Source organism: Eutrigla gurnardus (assembly GCF_963514095.1).
Source record: "Eutrigla gurnardus genome assembly, chromosome: 14".
Classification (NCBI taxonomy): domain Eukaryota; kingdom Metazoa; phylum Chordata; class Actinopteri; order Perciformes; family Triglidae; genus Eutrigla; species Eutrigla gurnardus.
The window spans coordinates 17,456,522-17,483,252 of NC_139937.1; the positions used below are offsets into that span (position 1 = coordinate 17,456,522).

The window sequence follows — 26,731 nt, forward strand, 5'->3', positions numbered from 1 at the left end:
TGAGTGTGTGTGTGTGAGTGTGTGTGAGTGTGTGTGTACCTCTGCCTCGTAGATGAAGAGGATGACGTAGGTGATTGTGTACACCGTCATGTAGATGCTCAACTTCACTGAGCCGCTGTGGCTGATCCTCGCCCTGACACACACCAACACACACACACACACACACACACACACACACACACACACACACACACACACACACACACACACAGGGTCAGAGGTCACACACAAGTTAGCAGAAGATAAGAAACACACACACACACACACACACACACACACAGACAGACAGACAGACAGACAGAGGGAGTGATATAGAAACACACACACACACACACAGACAGACAGACAGAGGGAGTGATATAGAAACACACACACACAGATTGGGTTCTGTAAACACCAAGCAAAGACAGTTAATCTAAAAAGCGTCTATTCAACATCACACGGTACGGAGGGATGGCGTGCCGGGCTCCAACCGTCAGAAATATAAAATGGCTGTAGACTTTTTCACAGAAGGCTGTGTGAAAAAAAAAGCTTTCCAGCACCGACAAAAGCAGAAATGAATGCTTCCATATTTGCATTTGACAAATATCACAAGCATCAAACATTCTTTTGCTTCGATGCTAATTCAACACCAAAGAAAATATATCAGAGTTGTTATTTTCTGTCTGTTTTCTGATATACAGCCATGGTTTTAAGCTGGATGGTGATGTCGTTTTAAGTTTATTCACCGGGGTTTTAAGAGGGTTTAATAAGTCCCAGAGATCACAGAATCTTCTGAGCCCAGAGGAGGATGTAATCCTAGAGTCGGCCTAAATCTTCCACGCTCGGTTTTCAGACAAGAGTTCAGTCTGGAAAACATCCACGGAGATTCAACGGAGCCCGAAGCAGGGCCGGTCCTGTGAAGCAGTGGTTTAGACGATGATTCGCCATGAATCACAACTCCAAAACCCTTTAATTTAGCCTTTCCTCACATGCAAGTGACTCAGAAACCAACATCTGTGGATATCTCGGAAAGGAAATCCAGCAATTTTTCAAGAACAGCTGGCGCGTTTGATACGCGGACGGTGGCGTTGTGATTGGAAAGCGTGAGGGAACTCATAAATCATCTATTGTGCAGGTTATCTGAAACGCTGCCTTGCCAGAAAAACACTGAGTCAAACTTAAAAGTTGTCAGCTGGCTTCGTGGAGGGGCAGAAATGTAATCCCGCAGCTGACACAGGAAACACAAAAACAACATGAAGTTTCGCAGCATCCGTCGATCACATCCCCCCCCCTGACATATCGGGGGTTCATCCGCACCATCACACCCGGCATACTAACCGACTCTTTGACTGACAGCGAACATTGTCATGTCATGAGACGCCGTTACGAAATGTGACAGCTGCAGCATAACCACACCTGCACAGGGTGACAGGCTTGGATAAAAAGAAACACACATTGAAGACACACACACACACACACACACACATGCAAAAAAAAATAACAATCAAACAAGTGCAAACCCCCACCTGGTGACAGTGAAGCCTTTGCCCAACAATATGAGCATCAGAAGGAACACCAAGAAACTGACGGAGAACAGTAATTTCCCTGGAGACGGACAGAGAGGAGGAAGGAGACAGAAGGTGAAGAAAGAAGACACAGAGGGTAATTAGGTTGTGGGTTTTTTTTCTTCACAAATCTATGATATGAAGAGGGGGAAGATCAAAATCAGGGATCATGCATGGCGCCCATCAAACCAGCCACTGCACCTCTTCACTTGCACACATCCATCATTCCCCACTCATTCATTCTGCTCGGGCAGTCAGACAGTCAGTCAGACAGTCAGTCAGACAGTCAGACAGACAGTCAGACAGTCAGCAGCGGATGCATGAGAAGAACTCACCGAGTATTTTCAGGCTGCCGTTGCCAACTCCGTCTCTAGCATACAGGCCCCAGTAGACACAGTGGAACAAGAGGCTGAGCACTGCCAAGGAGAAAAAAAGATGCAGGGAGGAGAGTAACGGGTGAAATAAGACAAAAACGCATGAGGAGGTTAAAAAGGGGGAGAAGAAGGAGATGTCAGAGAGAAGAAGTAAGGAAAAGATAAAGAGGAAGATGGGGGAGACGGTTAATGAGGAAAGGGGGAAAAGGGCAGGGGGAAGGAGAAGGGGAGAGAAATGGGGGAGTAGGGAAGCGAGACAGAAGAGGAGAGGGATTGATCAAAAACGAGATGGAAAAAAGGAGCAAAAGGCTTGGGAGGAGAGGGAGGAGGAGAATGGAGGGGCGGCGGGACAATCAAAGAGGGATTTGAAAAGGGGACAAGGGAGCGAGAGGGGAGAAAGTGAGATAAGAGAGGAGGGGGGAGATGGAAATGGAGAGGACAGGTTGAGGAGAGTGAGGGGGTGTTCGTCAGTAACAGCATGCTCCACTGAACACTGCGGCGCGGCGCGGCTGTTTGCAAAAGTTCCTATTCAAAGGCTAATAAGGCGATAATATCTCGGCTTTTCAAGTGGGGATTAAGGTATGAGAAGCTGCAGCCGTGCGAGAGGCTCATTGTTGTCTCGAGCATGGGCGTGTGTGTTATATGGCATCAAGTGTGTGTGATGGTATATGCATGTGTGTGTGTGTGTGTGTGTGGACAGAAGCACTCACCCTCCACACCTGCCGCCGTCATAAACATTTTGTAGGTTGTGTGAAGAAGCTGTCTTCCCTTCAGATTGTCTGCAGGGAGGAAAAAAAAACAAGAATGAGATGAGGTGATTGAGGTGTGTGTGTGTGTGTGTGTGTGTGTGTGTCTGTGTGTGTGTGTGTGTGTGCGTGTGTGTGTGTGTGTGTGTGTGTGGATAGAGATAAAAAGGATGGAGATATGCTAACAGATGGCAAAGCGAGAGGCACAGAAAGCGAGAGACAGAGAGGAGAGAAAAAAGAATGACCGCCTCGCGGCGTTTGCCCCTGCCAGCCGGTTAAACTGCAGTTTTTATACCCCGTCCTAAATGCCACAAATCACTTCCTTTCATCCTATTAAACGTGTGTGAAGTTGTCACAACTAGCACATGAATTCGTGAGTTACGAAATTTTTTTTGGGAGGTCACAGTGACCTTGACATTTGACCAGCAGTTCATTACGTCTAGGTGGACATAAAGGCAAGATTTGAAGAAGATCATTTTCACCAGAATGGTACGGATATGAAGTCCTTGACCATCAATATCTTATTAGTTCACCTCCAGTTCTGTAAAATGAAGCCAAGGCGGAAGTGCCTTAAAGGTACATTATTTTCAATGACCAGCAGGGGGCGGTGACACTGGTTGAAAAAAGATGATTCTAAAGAAATCTACTAGAAAATTATCCAAATTCTCACTTAAACAAACAGTGTTAACCTGCCTTTATGGTCTAGTCTTAATCAATACAGAATAATGCTCATCACGTATATTGTGGTCCTGTTTAGAGAAAGATAGACGATAATGGAGATTCTGCTTTAGGGCGTGGCTATCTTGTGGTTGCAAAAATGGCTAAGTTAAGGCTTCAAAACCACTGTCCTTGATCAATGTCTGACGTCATGGTGACCACGTCCACTTCGTAGATACAGGCTGTGGTTGACCCTCGAGTCCAAGAGGATGTCTGTGCTAAATTTGAAGACTCTCCCTGCAGGAGTTCCTCAGATATCACATTTACAAGAAGTTGGACAGACAACCTGAAAACATGGCGCCTCCGGCCACGGCGGCTATCACCGGCACTCACGCATTAAAAACAGGAACCAGGGAGCAGATACGTGGGAGGAGCGGCCATTAGTGTGCATCCACGTTATGAAGCCCTATACATCTCACTCACTCTCTCCCTCCCGACGCTGTGAGGAGAGATTTTTAATGCGCATTTAACAAGACAATTTTACTACCAAAACACTTCTGCAAACAGAAGTGTCCCGGGGGAATATTTACAGGGGAAGGAAGGGTCATAAACACACACACACACACAACCACACACACACACACACACACACACCTGGATCCTCCTGCGACTTCCCAACGGTGGCCGTTAAAAGGAACATTCCGCCCCAAAAATGACAGTCATCTTCAGTGTTTTATAACCTTTTCGCATCTTAAATAATAATCTGTCTTTGACATTGTGAATATTGTTTTTTTTAGGCCTGTTTTTGTTTCTATTTGTACAACGCTCTTCGTCGTTGTTTGTGAGTGCTTTGTTTGATCTTAAGAGGCTGAGGAACTAACAGTGTTTACCTGAGTGGGGGACCGAGATCGGGGGGATAGAAACCGTCTATCGGGACGCCGTTATCAGATGTAACCGCCGCGTGAGTGTAGCGCAGAGCGGCGGCGGCCGCGAGCTAGCAGGACACGCTCACATGCACGGAAATCAGGCGGCCTGATTATGTCGACAGAAGCCAGGAGAAGCTCGTCTTACAACAAACGGAGAGCGACTTCATTCTCTCCTCAGGTAGACATCCCTCACTATATCTTTGCATATAAATAGGTGCTTGCCGTTGTATTGATGCTCTGAATATAGAATCTTTAATGTTTTATTCATCTAACTTCGTGTTAAGTCATTTTATTATAATGAAATACGCACAAGTCGCATTAACCAACTCAACAGTAGATGAGTCGCCTACTTCCTTCCTCACTCTCGGACGCATCATCTGGTGTTTTACTGGAAGTTAGAGCAACTAGAAAGGGTAAAGGGTATCATATTTCATCGGGTAATCAAATAAAATGTGATTTATATGGGTTTGATTGATGAAAACATTTAATGTGAGTTCCCAAATGTTACATATTATACCTTTAAGGCAGAGGTCTTGGCTGATAGTGACACCGTTGTATGAAATAATGCTGCTTATTAAGCCAGGCCAATAATTATAATGTGTAGTACAGCCTAGAGTGCCATGTATAAAAGAAAATATGTAAGTTTACAATGCTAAGCCATTAAAATAATAATTGTTGACATTCATATATTTATAGAACATATTTTAAGTATATATTGGCATTTTTACATCACAAAACGTAACATTTAACAAAAAGGAAGATTTATATTTGATTATTATAGGTTGTTTTCATGGTAATGTGTATTTTTGGACAAAAAAAAAGTTTGGATCAAATCATTTCGGGGTTGAAGATCTCTGCTTTGAGGTGTTACAAAAAAAGAAGAGGTGGGGAACGCTGCACTAAATGACTGAAATGAGAAAATAGATTTTTCGTGATTTAACTGAATTAATCCTGCACACGAAAACCTTAACAGTGCATGAAGAGAGCAGGGATGACGGAGTTTTCACCGACCGGTAAGTCGTTTCCTGGAGCTCTTGGGGGGCCTCTCTCGCAGCTTCGGGTTGTTTGAGCTGTGACCTTCATGGGACAAACTCGCTTCACTAACCTTAAAGGCTGCTGCCACCTTTCTCCATTCAACCGTTCACCTTTACACGAAAACCAAACCCCACTCTCTCCATCCTGCCTTCTACAGTGCTCCTGCTCCGTTCTGACAAACTCCCGGCCTCGAGGTAAAAAGAGCAGGAAGCACTCTCCCTTTTACTTCTCAGAGGAAACATGAGAACTTACTCCTATCCCATCATGTAGATTTTATAATAGATCCGGAGAATAAAGGGCAGTTAATAACTGCTGGGGGCTTCTGAATGTCTGAATAAATTGGCGTGTGAAAGAGGGAAGATACGGTTAAGTGGAAAAAACTGTACTTACAGGCAAAGTAGCACGAAAGGAGGAAGACCAAGGAGAAGATGACGAGGAACGTGATGTCGGTCTCCAAGATCCCTGTGAAGAGGAGGTTGGGGAGGTAGAGAAAGGAGAGAAAACAACAATTCATGAGGAAAAAAAAAAGACGAAGAAAAAACAGAGGAAGGCGGAATCAAATGAAGAAAGTAAAGAAGTCAGAAGATATCAAGGTGAAGAAAGGAGGGGCGGTAGAGGAAGAAAAAAGGCAGAGAGAAGAAGGGATGGCAGGTACGTGATGAGGATATTGGATTAGGTAGGAACCACAGAGTTGGAGCACAGGAGATGTAGGAATAATTAATTTAGAAGATACTTCTATTCATCCCCTCCTCTCAGTTCATCCATCATCATTAATTCATCCAGCCGTCCCTTCATTATTGTAATTTGTTCAGTTCAGCGTGCTTTATTGGCCGTGCTAAGTGGCGTTGGCTTGTGCCGTTCGCAATTCCGTCCATAATCTCTCTCTTTCCGTGTAATCACTCTCACCAAACTCATCTGCAGAGAAATGCTGCGTCCAGAAAGACTGGCCATTGGTCAGTTTCATCTCGTACTCCAGCTGCAGGCCATCGCCCTGGGAGAGGGAGGGAGAGAGGGAGGGAGAGAATAAAAAATGCATTCAGGCTTTGTGATCTGTACAAAATCGACATAAAAACTTAATGCTGCACCGGTCAATTCTGCAGGGCGAAATAGCAGGAAGAGGAAACCATTCTTTAGATATATTTTTAAACATCCTTCCGATGACATTTTGACGTTTTATTATAAATCTGGTGATGAGACCGACAGGACTTCTTGGGAGAGAACGAGTGGACTTTAAATCAGCACGTCCAATTCAAATTTCAGATTATTTTTTTTCTGCTACAGCTCTGTGAATCACATTCTATATTCTTCTTAAAAAATAATGAACCAAAAAGGAGTAATCTATCTTTTGGTTTCATGATCGGAATACTTTTAGTTTACGGTCTGGTACCAACACCAATAATCAACACTCTTCCCTCACAAGCCTTTTTAGGTATTTATCAAAAGTTTCAAGGTTTTCTCAACTTCCAGGACAGAAAAAATCTGAAATATGCAACAGATTAAAGATTGACTGTTAGTCTCTGCTTGAGATCAACACCCAGCCTTATAAATAATGTTGATGTGATGACTAAGCCAGTAGAAGCCTTTATTACTCGGCACTCAGAAGGATTAAACACGACCTCAGGAAAGAAACTATCTAAACTATGCAACAAAACTACGAGCCACAACGTCGACACATCACCCTGCTTTTCACTTCTGCACCCAGAAACCGCTCAACGTATCCGGATGGAAAACGCCTTACGTGGCTCGCTTGCCAATCACGAGACGGTTTCGCTGATTTTCAGGAAATTATTGATTCATCATTTTCTGCTGCAGTCATTTTCCCACTGACGTCCATTCTTGATGAATGTGCTGCACCTGACTTTGTGATTTAGTTTGGATGAGACGTGTGTCTGCAGCAGCTTTAAGAGGGGGGACATGGAAAGCCTCTTTTGGCAGAGACACGCTGTTTGTCAAGCTGATCGGTGTAATCGTGCCACGTCGTCAGTCGGTCCCCCAGCTGGTGCTAAGAACCCTGGGACCCCCCAGGTTCCTGGAAGGATTTAGTGGGAGGGAGGGAGGGAGGGAGGGAGGGAGGGAGGGAGGGAGGGATGGATGGATGGATGGATGGATGGATGGATGGATGGATTTATGGATGATGGATGGATGGATGGATGGATGGATGGATGGATGATGGCTGGATGGATGGATGGATGATGGATGGATGGATGGATGGATGGATGATGGATGGATGGATGGATGGATGGATGGATGGATGGATGGATGGATGATGGATGGATGATGGATGGATGGATGGATGGATTTATGGATGATGGATGGATGGATGGATGGATGGATGGATGGATGGATGGATGATGGATGGATGGATGGATGGATGGATGATGGATGGATGGATGGATGGATGGATGGATGGATGGATGATGGATGGATTTATGGACTTATGGATGGATGGATGGATGGATGGATGATGGATGGATGGATGGATGGATGGATGGATGGATTTATGGATGATGGATGGATGGATGATGGATGGATGGATTTATGGACTTATGGATGGATGGATGGATGGATGGATGGATTTATGGACTTATGGATGGATTTATGGATGGATTTATGGACTTATGGATGGATGGATGGATTTATGGATGATGGATGGATGGATGGATGGATGGATGGATGGATGGATGGATGATGGATGGATGGATGGATGGATGGATGGATGATGGATGGATGGATGATGGATGGATTTATGGACTTATGGATGGATGGATGGATGGATGGATGATGGATGGATGGATGGATGGATGGATGGATTTATGGATGATGGATGGATGGATGATGGATGGATGGATTTATGGACTTATGGATGGATGGATGGATGGATTGATTTATGGATTTATGGATGGATGGATGATGGATGGATGGATGGATGGATGGATGGATGATGGATGGATGATGGATGGATGGATGGATGGATGGATTTATGGATGATGGATGGATGGATGATGGATGGATGGATTGATGGATTTATGGATGGATTTATGGATGGATTGATTTATGGATTTATGGATTTATGGATGATGGATTTATGGATGGATTGATGGATTTATGGATGGATGGATGGATGGATGGATGGATGGATGGATTTATGGATGGATGGATGGATTATGGATGATGGATGAATGGTATCAATATTCTCTGCTGCATTAAAGCAGAGAAAGCTTGCTAAAAATCATTAATAGTCAGTGACGCACTTATCAAATATTTGTGAGGCTCATTCAACTTTTATGTTGATCTAAATGTTCTACATTGCAATGTTATGAAGGAGCACAAAAAGGGAATATTTGGGTGTGTAAACACGCAGTAAAAAGTAGAAAAACCGTGAAGGGAATCAAACGCACCTGTGTGTTAAACCCCTCGGTGGAATGATATTAATTTTTGACAAGTAACACAAATAAAAAGTGAACTTGGATTGAAGGTGGGAGAAGTGGGATCGGGAACACAGAGAACAAGGCTGGGTTGACAATCAGAGCACAGAGAGCTCATTTCACACACACAAGTTCAAAGTCGATGGAGTTACGCCTGTTGCAGTGGAGAAAGGGAAGAAGAGAGAGAAAGGTGGGGACAGGGGGGGAAAAAAAGACTTTGATTTCATTTGGCAGCCTGAGACTCCATCTCACTCCCTCTATCAAAAAGGGTGAGAAGCATGGAGCATGCACTGCCATAAAATCAATACAGACACAAAGAGCAAGGAGACGGAGGATAAAGAGAGTGATAGATGTGGGGGGGGGGATAAAAACAGGTGAAATTCAGAATGAAGAGAAAGGAGAACATGAGAGAGAGAGATGAGGGAAGAAGAACTTGGCACAGCGGAGGATTATCTCTTGGTGGGACTGACAGGATGATTCTGGGGGTGCTTGTTGGTGAACTTGTAAAAAGGTATCCACTTGTGATTTACTGTACCAGTATATCACACACGTCTTGTACCCTGGATGCTGATAACTGCATTCAAAGAAGGCCCGTCAGAGTCTTTTGAGTGTGTGAATTGTTGTGTCGCATTAAAAAAAGCTACTCCGGCAATTTGTTATTAAACTTCCCTGAAGTTGAGGGACTCGCTGTCAGGATTTTAAAAATAATGGTCAATATTTTCCTGTCTAAGTCCCAGGCATGGGTTTACTGTCCACAAATACTCTATTCGACATTTCCTATGATGCGACTTGACGAATTATTTTCCATTCGACCCTCCTCGCCCCCGGCATTTCTTTAAAAAGTCCACACTTGTAGATTGAAGAGCGGGCTCTCTTTCTCAGACTTGACAAAGCTCCTCCAAAGCCAAGTGTCCCTTTAGTATGCTGCTATCACAGCCTCCGCTCCTCTGCCGAGGCTTTTCCAAAAGATTTTTGGAACCTGGCTGCAAAGGATTTGCACCCATTCAGCCACGAAAGCATGAGCACCGATCGCCGTGGCTCGGGGGGTCGGTTTGTGAAACGTCTGGATTTTAAGATGCGGACGTGAACGCCGCTCTGGAGAGACGACACCGCCGGTATCAGCTGCCCGGTTTCCAGCTTCGAGTCAGGAAAAGGTTGCATTCGAATAATCGCCGACAGCTGAAACGTAATTGGATGGAATGAAAAGAAGCTGGTGAAGTTTCACACCTCCGACGTTCCAGTTCATTCTGAAAGTGTTTGAGGTCGGGTCTCTGCGTCAGAGCCGGTCATATTCTTCAACAACAAACTCAGAAAACCTGCTTTCTGGACTTCACTTTGAACACAGAGGCATCGACGTGGAATCAGTGAGTTTTAGTAATGCGATTCGAGAAAATAACCTCCCAGATTAATAATAACTGGAGTTGTTGATGGCGAATAATTAGTAAATTGCAGCCCTGACGGATTGCATTCTGACATACAAATCACACTGAGTATCGCACTCTGTGTTGCTCACAGTGTGAACACAATCTACAAATCACCAGGTGTATTCATGTACGATAAAAGTCAGCACCTCCAAACGCTGCCAAACGCTGCTGTTATTGTTTCTTATGCATCACAATAACAAAGCGCAACCCGGGCCGCCCATCTGGCAAGGACCGACATACGGATCCGTCTTCTGCATGCGACTGTATTGAAAGTCTTTATGGGAGCTGTAGTTTATCGCGTTGGGAAGCGTTTCTCCACTAGAAGAGTCGGCCAGCCTACTCCCTGTGCTTCCTGGTTCCCCACTGTGGTCATTTTGCTCCATTAACCGGCGGTTCTGCTCAGCATAATAAAATAAGAGGTTGATTACAGCCGTTCTAAGCTTTCCATTTCCCCACTTCTGCTTCAAAGACCACAAGGATAAACACCTCATAAACTAATGCTCAGACAACAGCTGCTGGCGAGCTTTGAAGCCATGTTATTGAGTTTTTTACTGTTTATTCCCAAATTAATGCTATAATTGGCTGCAGCATTAATGAGTTATATTACTGTAAATCATCAAAACAGCTTCATGGAAGGCAACAACTGAGAGTGAAAAAAACAGGTTTGCCTTATGAAAACTTTGTGTGGACGGACGTAATTAGAGCTGTACAGGACGCTGTTAATGCACGTTGTTGAGATTAAATTATCAAGCGAAATGCTATTCATGCAAATACCAAATAAATATCTGCAGGAGGAAAAAAACTAGTAAGACTGAACTGGCTAATAAACTGACTGCCAGAGGTCCTCTGTTTCCTGTGTATGTTGATGATTTTTTATTTATATTAACCGTGCCCTTTTTACCTGATGAAATATTGATTATTTGCAGCCTTGAGGTTTCCTGCTCTAATTAAACAAATGAAATTGCCTGGAAACGTCTGATACCGATCAACCTTGCGAGTCTCGATGTGGGGATTGAGAGTAGACGTCCTGTGGTTTTAAAGGGGGCTTATGAGCCGATATAGATTTAGACTCACTTCAGCACAGGTGGGGATGGAGAGGTAAACTACATGAAATTGAGGAGCTGGATAAAAGAGAAAACGGGGACACGGAGAGAATAAAAAGCGTGTGGAATGAACAAGAGGAGAAGAAGAAATGAGACCAGTGAGACGGGGCGTGACGTAGAGGGAAAAACACAATTAGAGCCAAGGGTGACGTAGAGGAGTGGCAGGAGTGGCTTGGTGAGTTGAAAGAGAGCAGGACGCAGCCAGCGATTGTTAGCGACACAAGGGGGAAAGACGGGGGAAAGGTGTGAGAAAACGTGGAGAGGCTCGACACTAAAGCACTCTCCATGGGAAGCATCCGTTCTAATCATGTCCCTCTTCAACCGACAGCACACACAAACAGACAGAAACGCAGGGATTCATCCTTGACTGAGGCCCTCTTCACCGTCCAAACTCACCTCAACAAACAACGCACCTCTGTTTCTCCGAGCGCACCATTAGCAGCAAACCGAGTCTCATTATAAAGTAACACAGTGCTTAAAGGTCCGTGAAGTTACCTACCCGACAGCACCGGGGCCTCCTTGTAAGTCATGTTTAGCATGGGTAGGGGAATACAAAAAAACACTCTCCCTGCCGCAGCTTTTTGCCTATTTAGATTACTGCGAGAATTTAAAATGGGGACAGAAATTATGCTTAATCATAGTTGATTTAAAAATTTATAGCGAGAGACAGCACAAAATATTGCCCCAAAACATCCAGAGTTTCACAGAGTCTCCCCCAGGGTATGCTGGTGTGTGTGTGTGTGTGTGTATAAATATAAATATATATATATATTGCCTGAGCTTTCTGATGGTGCTGCTTTATTGCACTACAATTTGTTCATCAAGTTGTTTTGCTCGACTGCAAAAAAAACCCCATAAAACTACAATTTATTAAAATTCATTAAGCAGCTCTTCATGGGGGCATTAAAAAAACATCATACATTGTTATCCGTTATGACAAATGACTGAGCTGGGGGGTGTTTGCGTGTGAGCCCTCCCGATTCTGTTGCTGTGATGAAGGTGGCGAGTCACCATGGCAACCGCCCAGTAGCACACCTGTTCCTGCAGCGAGGAAGAGCCGACTGGGTCGGGCCAGAGAGTCGGTGCTTACCCCACACTTGCTGAGAGCGATGTACCACCATCTCTCCCTCACCGAGCGGAAACTACGGCCACCCACGCAGCTCAGCACCTCCTCGTTACCGTCTCCCTCCACCTGAGAGAGGGAATACATGGAAGAGGGGATGTTGTTATCCAAAAAAAGGCAGCCTGTTTCACCTCAGAGAGGCATTATCACAGTAGAGTGAGTCTCCTGATGTATCAAGATATTTCACACCCCATTATAGCCTGAAATGTGGCAACAAGAGAGAGAGAGAGAGAGAGAGGCCGCCGCGGCAACACTCACAAGAGTCAAGCTGGCAGTCACACGTCCTAATGTGATAAACAAAACATTTGGCTTTGCTTATTGAAAAAGAAACAAAAGGAATATTATTATTATTATTTTTTGTATTAAGGTGTTTCAGGAGAGAACGATCTTTTAAAGCATTTCTGCTCGACTGGGATTCATCATGAGATGTTTGAATCTCACTTTACAGGCCGTTAGTTCCCTCTCTGTGCATTTGTTTACATATTTATGTCCCTTTTTTGCATCACAAAAGAATATGCAATAGGACAGACGGAAATAAGTTCTCCAGGCTGGTTATATAAAGGAATAATGTGATACGATCTAAAAAAAAACACACACAGAGAGGTCTGGGTCACCTTTAGCATGATATGCCGTGTCTTTCTCAGAGACAGGATGCTGCTCAGTACAGATGTGTTTGTGTATATATTTGCATAAATTGGTGTGTGTGTGTGTGTGTGTGTGTGTGTGTGTGTGTGTGTGTGTGTGTGTTCTTACCACACAGCCTGACCAGGTGTAGCGTGTTGTGAGGTTGATGACCTGGTTGTTCTCGGGTCTCAGCACCGCTTCCTTCTGGTAGCAGTTCTGACGGGGAGACATTGAGGCAAAAATCGAAATATGGAAAACGTTCAAAACTGCCTGAAATGAAATGTCTCACATTTCACAAAATATTGTTATGAAACTCAGGAATCCCTGCTGTGTGCAGCTGACATGCAGTCTATGGTTAAACCCATGTGGAGCTGAGAGCACAGGAAAGCATCAGGTGCCGCTTTCCCTGTCCTGAAAATACAAGGTGCATTAAATCAAAATGTAATTAAAAGTGTGGTCGCATTACCCGCTGCTCTATTGGAGCTGCTGTAATTTTTTGTTTCTCCCTGCGTGACTGCTGAATAATAGTGCATAATGATCAGTGTAGAGCGAATAAAATGGGCTGAGAAATGGTGTGCTGTTTTGTAGCTGTGCTGGAAATATCTCAAGATAAAAAAAAATATATATATATTAAAAAAAAAAGATGTGAAGCAGAAGGTTTCACCAGCAAATGACTTCCTGTGTCTAGAAATGCAAAGGTATTAGGTCAATGTTAATCTGTTTTCCCCAACAGTGCTACAACCAGTTCTCCTGAAGAAACAAAACAACAGATAACCTAATAACAGTCTTTATCGGAAGCTCACAAGGAACACAAGGAACCGTCTGATGCCGAGTGCTGATAAAACAACGTCTGGCTGGTTCGGCGGGTACCGACGTCTGCTCACTGTAAATGGTGGCGTTTATTATAATATTAATTATAATAATTATATATTATTCACTGGTCGTGAAAGCAATTTAATGTCGATTTTATGGATCATGTTGTATCTCATAGTATCGGCCGGCTACGGATTCATGCATGCTATTCCTATACCCGAGGCCAATATGACATTAAAAGCCAGAGATCTAAGACCTGAGGCTTGAAATTATGGAATCAACCAGGTGTTAAATGTACATTCAATGGGCCTGTGCGTGGGAAAATAAGTTTGTGAATGCACCGAATAATAGGGATTATTGTGAATGCAAACAGTGTGTTTCTATTGTTTAGCCCTGTACTCGAGCTGATTGGATTTTAAATACGACAATGACTACCAGGCTAAAGTGCTGACGTTCAGTTTTAAGGGTAAACATCAACTCCCCCAATTTAGAATAGTGCAGCGCTACGAAGACAGTGTTGTAATTCCTGAAATGTTCATGCAGCTTGCTATCCTCATTTGTAAGCACTTTACTCAAGAAATGGACAAAGAATAATAATTTTCACTGTCTGAATTTACTATAAATGGCAGTGTTATCGGGTTTCCGAACCAGAAAATAGACATCTATGCAGAAAATGTCATTTATCTTCTGTGGAGCAGCTTCAGTTCAGGCAGAAAGTCTCTGGTGTCTCATTGTGTTCACAAATATGGATCGTACCATCCTTGATCATTGCGTGTATCATCAATAAAATATCATCGGCTGTGAATGAAAAACAAGCCTTTCAAGAGCGGAGAAAGACAGCTTTGTTTTAGTCTGAGCAGCATGACCAGCGGGTGACTTTAGTTCTAGTTAAAATGTGCAAATTAGTACATCGGAGGCGAGGGGCTTCTTTATTACAACAATGACATGTGGATTGGTGAATGGAGGCTTTGTTTCTCTGTTAATAGTGATTCAGATGGTCGTCATTGTCTCACCTTTTCGTGCCTCTTGTACACAGCTGGCCACTGAGAAGTGTCATCAAAGTAGAGCAATATGTTCTGACAGCAGCGAGACTGAGGGGAGAGACGCAGAGAGCACAGATCAGAGAGGAGGCAGCGAGACGGCTTGAGATGCACACGACAAAAACTGTTTCCAAAGTCTGCAGGCTACGACAGTAAAAAGCAAGGCATGGGCGGAATAAGACGGAGAGGAAGAACCAAAAGACACGCGTCGAAAAAAAGACGGAGGAGGGGATAGGAAAAAGGGGGGACGAGGCACCGGGTAAAGCAGGAACAGCCGGGGGGAAGGAGGAGCGATGGCATCAGTTTGGATTAGGAAAGAGGAAGGATAGGAGTAGATACGTAAGTGGAGAAAGAAAGCAGGAAGAAAAGGACTCATGTTGCCAGAGAAGAAAGCGTGGGCAAGCTAAGGCAATGTGGGAAAAACTGATTAAAGTCAAGTGATGTAAAATAAATGAGGACACAACCTACCTTTGCATAGCGGAACCGGAAGTCCAGACGTCCAAAGTCGGTGAGAAAGCAGAAGCGAGTGAGGAAAACCCAGTCCTGGAGAAAAGACACAGCGAAAAGGTCAAACAAAAAACAGTAAAGGTGGATGAGACAAAAACAAAAAAAACAAGATTAAGTGTCTAGATAAGGTAGCATACCTGTGCTAAATCCCACGTTTCCATGGTAACGCTCATATCCGCTAAACTAGCGGCACCAATCAAACAACATAGAAGAAAAAAACATGGCTCAGGATATGTGCCATGCCAACAACGTGGAGGCAGAAATGAGAAAGGAAAGAGGTTTTAGATACAGATGTGAGGAGATGACCGCTGAGTCAGCAGAATACCACGTTAAGAAGCAACTCAGCTCGCAACAGGTGGACAATGAGGATTTTATGCTAACGGGGGTTTGTCAGTTACATCCTACAAATGTCCTTACTATTGAAAAGGCAAACACAAGAGAACTGCTCGTTTAGCCATGTTTTTTAATGGAAAAATGTCTTAATTTATGCAGAATTTACAGCAAATTAGTCGTACATAAATAATAATAGATAATCAAGAACTAAACAAACTTTGTGCAAAGGATGAATTTACAGCTATCGGATTATTGGCTTCATTGAAGTCGGTCTTTGGGAAAGTGGCCCCTGATGTTGGTGAAAAGTCAACAAATTACAAAAAGTTTTTTTCGACTCATCCTGAGAAAAATGTGTCTGCACCAAATGTCATGGCGATCCATCCAACAGTCGAGGGGACGTTTCACTTCAAACCACAAAAGGTCACGCTGCCCCTAGAGGAAAAGTCGGAGGACTACTAAAGCCAGTACCCTTTATTGTCCGAGGACTATAAATGTCTGGCGTTGGGAGCATGGGATTCATTCTCTGGGCGTCATGGTTACCTGTACACATTTTTACAAAAATAATAATAATAACTTGATATTGTGCCTTTCATGAAACCCAAGGACGCTTTACACAAATAGAAAAAAAAATAATAAATGGAATTTCACATTAATCCATCCATACAGATGTATTTAAGTTTACCCATCATTCGATATTTGTATAGGAAAAAAACATTAATTGTCACAGTTTATGTAGAATGTATAATTTCATTATCACTATGGACTTTGATTTTATCCCCCAAAAATTAAAACCATAAGAAAGATGGGTTTGTATTTTTTCAAAAGAAATATATAGATCCGAGAAGTAGGGTCATTTTCTCATGCAATCTGACTTCTTTTTGCACCCGGAGGAGTCACCCCCTGATGGTCAGTAGAGAGAATGCAAGTTTAAGGCACTTCGGCTTTGGCTTCACTGCTCAGAAGCGGAGGATGCCGCCTGTTGAGCTGCTCTTCACTCAACACAGTCGGAGGCAACCCGACACTGTCTATGTTTCAGCTTTTTAAAAGACGGGCAGAATGACAGACTAACATCAACATCCAGGAAAAAGAAATGCTGAAGTTGTGGGGAAGCATTTGATTTAATATGTAAGTAAGTCAGTCGTTTTAGTCAGATTCCTCCAAGGTTGCGTTATGAATAGAGTCAGGTGTGCTTCTAAAAGGCAGTTAACGACTCGCCCTTCAGAGCAAACCTGATTCTTTCCCAGTTACGTCAGTGCCGTACCGAGAGGGTTTCTGGTGTTTTCTGATGCTGGAGCAGCATCTTTTTCTTCTACAGTTATGACGCAATAAGTTGTCTTTGAAACTTGAAAGAAAATAAAAGTTGAGGAAGACATTAACTGGCCATTAACTGAAGAAAATGAGAAGGGGAGTTGAAACAGAAGGGGTGTTTAAAAAGAAAAGTTCAAAAAGAGGTGGAGGCGGAGTAAAAGGAAAGGTTAACTTCCAGAGAGGGTAAACAGAGAGGGTGTTAAGGGGCTGCTGAGCACATTAATAAAGGGAGAGAGGTGGAGAAGAGGGAAAAAATATATCCGTTCTTAAGATTATTCAGCCATAAGCTTGGCAGCATGAGACCAGATAATAGTGCTGATGGTGTATTTCATGGCGCTTACATAAGGCACTGCAGCAGCATCGGCATGGCGGATCAGTCAGTCAGTCAGTATGGTGTATATGTATGTGTGTATTTATGACACACACACACTCTGTAGATATGGATCATATTGCCGAGGCCGAACGCTACATCACTTATGATGTTTACACACAGTTGCTGTCTCTGGAGGACTGCCCGGCGTGCAAAGGTCCAACTGAGGCAGGCTGGATAAATGAACCAGAACAAGATAGCACAGCCGGAAGGGAAAGTAATAGCTAGTCTTTAAAAATTAGTACAACAAATGACTTTTATTGAGACAAATGACAACAAAGAAGCCGAGGCTGGACACTTCCTCTAAAAAATACTACAGATTTGTGGTAAATGCCCTTTGAATCGATATGATTCCCCATTAAGTGAACCAAGTGCTTTGTCAATTATTTGGTTAGCCGTGTAAAGCCTCAACGTTTTAACAGCGAAGGACTAAATTCAGGTTACAAATGGGCCGGTGTTCTCATTATCAGATCTCTATATCATCTATTTAAGTACCAACACCTGATTTTCCCCCGCAATATGTTTATGTTTAAGCCACAAAAATTGAGTAAATTTTGATTAATGTCCGAGTTTAAGGTATATATTAGCTGTTATATGTTATATATGCATGGTTTGATAGTGGACTCATTTTATTTTGGACTCTTACTCAGACAAAAATAAGCAATTTGTCAACTTGGGCTCGAGGGAAATTGTGCAAGCCAACGTTCAAAAGCCTTTTTTTAATACTCACAGTTCGGTCCATATTAACAAAAGTCCTGAGCTTCAATTCTCCGTCCTGCTTCAAACTGTAATAACTGAATGTATTGACTACTTTCTTGTAGAAGCAGAGTGGAGGTTCCTCATGTCTTTCATATAAGGAAATATATGATATTGATGCATCTCCCCTAAACTCGATATTTCTGCTCGAATGTTAGACAGACACATCCAAAACAGCTGCACACACACACACACCATGTTGTGGCTCGTCCAACTCACACACATTTCAGCTTCACAGGGGACAACTGCACAGTTCTCCTCTCCTTTATTAAAACTGGCCTTTCAGGTTGGTTGTTATGAACTCTTGATCTCCACCCAAGCAGCAAAACTCCCCATGTACCATTACACTGTAATTACCTCTGCCCTGCGTTCTCCCTACATAAACAAGCACAGTAATTCCTGTGCCGGGGAAATAAAGTGCAGCCGGAGCAGCGTAGCGTGGCTAGCCCCGCTGCCTCCATATATCACAGCAAACAAAACCGCAGCCATATTTTAGCCGCTGCCAGGCAGCTCCGTCCCCTGGAGCCTCCGGGTTATAATTCATGGTAAACTCCAAAAGTCACTGGAGCCTGAGACTCACTCCCACCCGGGTGCGTTGTCCTGAGTGACGCTTAAGGTTGTGACCATGGCAACCAGGGCAAGCAGAGGGGAGCACTGACCCAGAGACGAGTCCCTGGGGAGAGGCGAGAGGGGTGGTTGGGGTTGGTTGGTTAGGGGGGGGATCATTTAACTCACCACAGGCCAGGACTGTGAAAGACACCCTTACAGCACGCCAAGGGTGGTCTGCATACCTACACCCCCCCCCCCCCCCCCACTATTATTGTCATAGCAACCACAGCATGCCTTAGTTTGCAGCTGCCATAGAAACATCAAAAGGCCAAGCTGTTCATTCAAACACTTAGTCCGTCACACACCCATACACTCGTCCTTCAGACCCCCTCCTCCAGAAGCATGGAGAATACAGCTCTGATTGCAGATCATTGGTTATGTGAGCTAATTCCTCGAGCTTGACACACACACACACACACACACACACACACACACACACACACATTATGTATTACGTAATAGTAACTAACGATGACCAACCAATAAGGCTTCAACAGCATTGTCAAATGGTCAGTACTGTGATTAAACGGGACTATCATATCAAAAGTGAGCCGACCACGAGAAAGGAAATGAGATGACACCCAAACACTACACCCATGGGATTCTGTGAATTTGATTCCTCAGCCCACGGACGTCAATATGCTGCTCTAACAGCCTTCATACGTGACGGAAGGCTTCTGGCTGCAGGGCTTTTCTGTCTTTCAGCCACAGCAGCGTCGGTGAGGTCAGGCACAGATGTTGACTGAGATAAGTTCTGGCCTCGCGGTCGGCGTTCCAGTTCATCCCCAAAGGTGTTTGATGCTGTTGAGGGATTTGGGACCGAGCAGCGTTGCATTTCCTCAACAAAACACAGCGAACCATTTCTTTATGCAGCTGGCTTTTGGAAAACGAAGGCATCAGCACGTTGAAAACGGGAGAGAGTATTCCCCAAACTGTGGCCCCAATAATGTCAAAAATAATGATTGTATGCAGCAACAGATTCCTATTAATGGCTCTACAATGCTGGAAGGAAATCAACAGAAAACGAATTGATACAGTTTTGAATCATTTGTTATTTTTCAAGCATGCGTTCGTTGATTCCAGCTTCAAGGTTAAACAGACAGGATCACTTTCACTGTTGTCTGTCATCGTATTCGACAAACAAACTATTTAGAAACTAACGATTATGAAAACAAGTGTGAGTTTAAGCAAGACACAGTTTAAGTCAGTGGCACGTTTAGTTTAAAAGAGATCTCCACCAGTTTAGCTTAAAGAAGTTTTTTTTAAAGAAGAGATCAAAATTGATGTAGCAGAACCAGAGACATTAGCTATTCTTGTTTTTTACCCACATTGCAGCTCGACCATAAGCAGTTTGGTGAGAGATTTAAGTGTGTAAAGCTAGCAGGGGCTAATGTAGCCTGGAGTCTCAAGCAGATGAGCAGCGGGCGACAGAGGGTATACGATTTTTATGTTGCCCATTTTCAAACTTATGTGTGTTTATCAGATTTCACACAGATCCATAAAAACGCTTCACACAACTTTTGACTCTCCAAGACAAACTTTCATCTGTAAAATCTGTGGACTCCTCCTTTAAAAAAAAAAAAGTTTAACAAAGCCAAGATGGCATCAACAAGCCGGGATGCCGCTCAGACAGCTATTAGCACATTTCACGGCGGGGATCGAGCGATCCCACCGACGTCAAGGACCGACCCCAAGTGGCCACTTAGCTTTGTGTGAGCGTGAGAGTCAGCGGAGAGCAGAACGGAAACCGAGCCCCAGAGAACAACAACGGCGGATGAGGTGTCTACCTTAATCCCCTTTTAGTCTTATTTCCCCGTGGCCACTGCATTGTGATGCGGAATCACTCAGCCACCTCCCCGTGTGTGTGTGTGTGTGTGTGTGTGTGTGTGTGTGTGTGTGTGTGTGTGTGTGTGTGTGTGTGTGTGTGTGTGTGTGTGTGTGTGTGTGTGTGTGTGTGTGTGTGGACACCCCATTAATCAAGTGGCTTGATGCAGTATCCGGTCAAGTCAGCTCCTCTCCGGCTCTTCTCTCTCCTCCCTCACAGTTTCTGAGTCTTCTTCTCTGTAGATTCACCTCTTTTTCTCGTTCTCTCCAGATCCCCGTTTGCTTTCTGAGCCTCATTAACAATTAATTACCAATCAGCTCGTCAAGTCACCCCTGGACCGCTGGGCTTCTTAATGATTCATTAGTCAGGCTTACACAACGACCGCGACGCATAAACACACACACGCACACACACAGTCAAGCTCTGTCCCTCACTGTCGCCCTGGGTGTTTCACATGAACACACACAGACTGTGTAGACACGCAAAACGCACAGGTGCATTAAAGGAAGCATATGGGCAGTGTGAAAACACCTGCACACACACACAGACACACACACACACGCCGCCTCTACCTGCAGCTCATCACGTGTCCTCATTAAAAAGGAATGCAGGGAAACGGATTGGAGTTGGAAATTCCACACATGCAGGGTTCCCAAAACTTACTTCAATGTCAGCTTGAAGGATCTTTCAGTGACTTTTAAAGTCTTGTTAGCAAAAAAAAAGAATTTAAAACGGGCATATTTGAAGACAAGACATGGCATTAATTAAAATAAGACGTCACATACTGGGCCTCTTTTGCTTCGTGATCCTATTAAATCCAGAAATCCTTTTTAAAAAACTGCTGCTATATCAACCCCCCAAACAGCCATCACATTGTTTTTCCTCCGGAAGTTAGATGTTGATTTTAGGATGGAGAAAGGCCTAGCAGGCTCAGGGACACCGCTGGATTTTAAATTTAGGGGAAAAGGGAGCTTTCAAGGGCATCTGTTCATTTTCATTAATTTTCAAAAGACAGAATTTTAAAGGCCTTTCCGGTCTAATCCACACATTTTCATTAACTGTGGAAAACCAAGGACCTAAAACATTTGAACCCGTCTACAGCCTTAATTTTAATAGAATAAGTATTCAGTGGTTAGTTTCTAAACCTCAATTCCCAAGAGAATACAGAAAACGGGGGCCGAATGATAATGATGAAGATTTTGTATATTAAAGTCAGTCGTTTTCATATTGCAAGAAGAGCTTTAAATTTTGACTATGAGTTATATACTCAACAGCATCTTAAGAAGCTGCAACTAACTTTAAGCTGCACTGCTTTTACTTATTGTACATTCTTTAGTTTGCTAAACAAAATAAACCAAATCTCGCCTGTTGCATTGATGTAAATGTACTTAAATCTAGGTAGATACTGTGAAAAACACATGCAGATGTTACTGATGTTCTCTTGTTCTTCTTCACCCTGATGACGTACTTGGGATGAGCTACTCTCAGCTTTGGTAGCCGTGAGGCGCAATATTGCTAAAAAAATGTTCTTGTTCATTTTCTAGGGGTGGGTAAAAATATCGCCCAATACAATATCGTTTTTTCAACTCCAAAGATCGATTTAAGAAAAAAAAAAAGATTCATGTTTAGACGCGTTGTGAATGCAGTACTTTATCCTTTTTCATTTTATTTTCAATATTTATTCCAGTGAATTTCATGGGAATTAATAAAATGGAGAGGCTGTTTTGAATGAAATAGTTTTGACTCAATTTGTTCCCTGATCAATATAATCTGATGTACATATACTTTATTTATATCGCAATATCGTGATACGTATCGTATTGTGACCAAAGTATCGTGATACGTATTGTATCATGAACAAAGTATCGTGATACATATCGTATCGTGGCCAAAGTATCGTGATACGTATCGTGACCAAAGTATCGTGATACGTATCGTATTGTGACCAAAGTATCGTGATACGTATTGTATCGTGAACAAAGTATCGTGATACGTATCGTATCGTGACCAAATTATCGTGATACATATCGTATCGTGAGGTTCTTGCCAATACTCACCCCTATCATTTTCACTTGTTTAATAATAATAATAATAAAAAAAGCAACCCAAAATATGAGTGTAGCGGATTTAATGAGATTTACTATGCAATAAAGTTTTCCCCAGTAAAACAGGTGTGCTTTGGGATCCCAAAGACAAAGTGGATAATCAAGACTAACAGGGACATTTTTTGGCTTTGCATTTTTTCTAATTTACTGGTCCGCCGCCGAAGGAGGAGTAAAAGCCGCCAACAAGCAGCGTCAGCAGTCTAGAGCCGGCATACTCACATCTTTATTACTTGTTATATTATTTTTATTTCAACCACACCAGAGTTGCTGATTTATTTTGTCTCTATATGTATGTTTCTATAAGTATGTTTTACAGTGAGTTAACACAGCACATTAGACATCCACATACGGTATGAATTTCCAATGGATTTGACCCATTGCCCTGATATCCAGGTATTTTAGTAAGAATCGCCCTGATATCTTATTATCGGTGCATCCCTACTAAATGGGGCTACTTGGTGGGCTTATGTTTTCTATAGATCACTTACTAAGTTCAATTTTATGATTGGAAAGAAGAAAACTGACAGAAGGGTGGGGCTCAGACGAAAAATTTGTCATTAAATCCGTCTGCTCCTTCAGCACCAAGGACAGCGCCATGGCTTTATCAGTGCAGTCAGGCTATTGGTGTTTCAGAGCCACGATTCCATCTCCCACCAACCTCAGTCAGATACACGATCAATGAGTCAGGCAGACTAGACTTGGATAAAACTGCATTTTGGTCATTTTGCTATGGCTATGCAAAAGGAGGTCTGATTGCATAGAAGTCTGTGAGAAAATTTCCCAATTTCTCACTTGATTTATCACCTCAGTAAACATTGAAAAAATGAATTTATGGCCCTCAATGGCTATTTTCAAGTCTTCTTCAATACAGCATGTTGTTGATGTTGTAAAACGTGGTCTCATTTGGAGTGAAATGGGAGATAAAACAGGGAACGCTTGAGGCCGTGTCTATCTTGTGATTGACGGATCACTGACGGGGCGTTGTCCGGTCTCTCTGTTGTCGTGTTATTGTCGTCTCAGAACTTTAACCCTTTAAACATTTTGTAATACTATAAAACTGAGGTTTGACACCTGTTGTGTATGTAAACATCTCTATGGACACGGGGGGAAAGAGGCTGCTGAAGGAGTGCGAGGTTTTTCGTTTCAGCTGGATTCTAAACGGCAGAACTTCCTCTGATCTTAAAGCTTTGGGATAACTTTGCTTAATGTTTCTCTGTATTTCTCCAGACACTCCCCAGTTCCCGACAGTGCAGCCCTCCCAGTGTGGTAAATAACATTTGTCAATTTGCAGCTCTGCACAAAATCTGCCTTCAGACAACTACAGTGTTTAGAGTGTGTGTGTGTGTGTGTGTGTGTGTGTGTGTGTGTGTGTGTGGGAAAGGGGATGTGGAGTTAGAGGGTGACCTTGTGGCAAAAATGCAAGAGCAAGACTGATGATGTGTTAAACTAGAAACCACACACACACACACACACACACACACACACACACACACACACACACACACACACACACACACACACACACACACACACGCTATCAATATGTCAAGGCCGGTGTTTCGTTTGCCGAGGTTGTCATATGTTCCCTGACGGGTTCAGAAGCACAAAAGCAACACAAGAAATCCAAACTTGATACGTGATTTTGTCAGTTTGTCTAATAATGGAGCAAAGCTACAACAATCGCTTGTTAACTCATTAAATCGATTACTCCATCAACAGGTAATCCATCAGCAAGCACCATTTCTTTTCCTCTGATGTTTTATGATTATTATTTTATTTTTAGCCTTTTCAAACAGACTATCGAGGGACTTTTGAGTGTTGATTAGACCATCACACATCCTTTGCCAATGGGAAATCATGTCATTTTATACACCAAAAGATTAATCGAGGAAATAATCAGATCCCTCGATAATAAGAATAATTGTTTCAGCCTACAATGCAGCATACATTCATGTCAAACCTTGTATTTATGGTTATACATAGCAAGGCTGACTAGATCCACACTCTTATTTACTGCAGAGGACCAGAAAAGTAGGTGCCCTTGTTGTCAAGAGCTGGAGAATCTCTCTCTCACACACACACACACACACTCTCTCTCACTCTTGGAAGTTGCCCAGTGCAACCTATTGCCCGCCACTGTGCAGCTCCACTGGAGCAGGTGCATATTCAGCGCTACGTTCAAGGGCATCACAGCGGCAGTGATGGATGGATGAGTACCCCTTGTTCAATTTATCCCTTCAGATCCCGTTCCTCATCCTTCAATCAGTTCGTGGTGCATTTTTTTTTAAATTTACTGTAGAAGAGTTCACGGGTGTGTGAGCACAACAAGACAACGTGACATTGTGAGAATTAAAGATTGTTGACTCAAACTGCCTGCCGGCTGATAGATTCTGTTCTTTAGTTGTTGTTGTTTGTTTTTTTTACATATAATACAAGTAAGGGGATATAACACCCGAGTGCAACATTAATGCCGTGTTTTCCAGTGGAGGGACACTCCTGAACATGCACGCTCTATTTTTCCGACAGCGCCACCCATCACATCGTGACACGAGCCAAACAACATGGTCCCGTCGGTGTTGGTTACTGAGCAGCTGTGCAACCATGAATATATATATCTAAGATAACAATACAATGTGTTGCCTAATCAATAACTTTGATTAATTGTCGCTGGTTCTAGCTTCTTTTTTTTTAAGGTTTGTATTATTTTAAAGGGGAATTGTCAGGCGAAACGTTCATTTTCTTTTATCTCCAGCCACAGACGACCTCGCAGGCTGAAAGGTCAAATGAGTCCTCGGTTGTTTCGGAGAGATAAACACTTTGACCTCCACGGAGCAGTTTTTGGCAAGAAATTCCAACATTATTCCCACAATGTTCTCGAAACAACCATGAATCATGTGAATTAAAGCAGCTCGGCCAGTCTTAGTTAGAAAGGTTTGTCTGCATAGTAGGCTTTTTGTGGAGCTTCCGACAAAATAACAGTCATGGCACACACGCCTTACTGATGTACTGTAACGTCAAACTTGATCCACAAACTCTGAGGATACGAGGCAGAGACGTGGAACAGCAGGTGGTGGTCTCCTGAATCACAAACGGCCCAGAGCTACACGGTGTCGGCTCACACTTTACATTTTAACTGGGATCTTGTCAGGGCAGCGACGGTGTCGATCTGTCTGATCAACACACACACACACACACACACACACACACACACACACACACACACACACACACACACACACACAATGCGACCAGGCTGGACTGAGCCCAGTTTCTCCGAGGATCACCACGGATCCTGCGCTTCGCGCCAGCAGCCATATGACGCACACCTGTAAACGGGTCCGCTCGTCACAAAACAGAAACTGCTCATTTACATTTTAAGAAACAACCAGAAAAACCGTCACACCGGGTCTGGGCTCAAAGATGAGTAATCACTACCGGAGGACCGGGTTGGTAGCAGTGGACCGGCGGGATGCCGCTTCACGATGCCAAATGAGGGGGAATGATACGCCACAGACGAGTCGAACATGCGAGGCGGAATGGAAGGTGAGCGCGTTGACGGTGAAACAGGACGCGGACATGTCCGAGGCAACTTAACCGGCGGTGGCCTCCGTCAGTCCGCCCGCCACGGAGACACCTGCGTGCGGAGACGCAGTCCAGTCCCTTCCCCGTAGCTGCCGCCGTCATTGACGCAAGTGGCAACTAATTAAAGAGGCGAGGAAGAGCAACACAAACAAACCGCGCTCACCTCCTTGGTGTTCACGATGCCTTTGACGTATTTCCCGAGGACCGAGTCCACGAAGAAGACGCTGGACAGCACGGCCAGGCACAGGAGTCTCTCCCCGACCCTCACCTCCATCTTTCTCTCTCTCCCCGCTGTCGCTCGTCTGCTCCTCGGGCTCCCCGAAGCCTGTCTCTGAGCGGGAGCGCGCACAAAGGAACGGCTCGAGCGCAGGGCGCGCGTGTATGTGTGAGAGAGTGAGAGATAGAGAGAGAGTGAGAGAGGGACCGGGCGCGTTCACGCTGGTCCCTTCAAAGCATGTGCCCCCCCTCTCTCTCAACAGCAGTTGAAGCTGGATGGTGG

At 43.7% G+C, this 26,731-nt stretch overlaps 1 protein-coding gene across 1 annotated transcript in view; it reads right to left on the reverse strand.

Moving 5' to 3' along the window:
• Window positions 1-26,531, reverse strand: part of tmem145 (transmembrane protein 145) — a 33,843-nt gene extending 7,312 nt beyond the window's left edge. Inside the window, exons 1-11 of the mRNA XM_084027015.1 lie at window positions 26,396-26,531; window positions 15,306-15,380; window positions 14,811-14,888; window positions 13,114-13,200; window positions 12,328-12,429; window positions 6,192-6,276; window positions 5,676-5,747; window positions 2,632-2,700; window positions 1,883-1,963; window positions 1,509-1,587; window positions 40-133 (exon numbers count right to left, since the gene is read on the reverse strand). Coding sequence (XP_083883141.1) covers window positions 40-133; window positions 1,509-1,587; window positions 1,883-1,963; window positions 2,632-2,700; window positions 5,676-5,747; window positions 6,192-6,276; window positions 12,328-12,429; window positions 13,114-13,200; window positions 14,811-14,888; window positions 15,306-15,380; window positions 26,396-26,506 — 933 coding nt within the window. The 5' untranslated portion in view covers window positions 26,507-26,531. The remainder of the gene's footprint in view (window positions 1-39; window positions 134-1,508; window positions 1,588-1,882; window positions 1,964-2,631; window positions 2,701-5,675; window positions 5,748-6,191; window positions 6,277-12,327; window positions 12,430-13,113; window positions 13,201-14,810; window positions 14,889-15,305; window positions 15,381-26,395) is intronic.
• Between the last annotated feature and the right edge of the window lie 200 nt (window positions 26,532-26,731).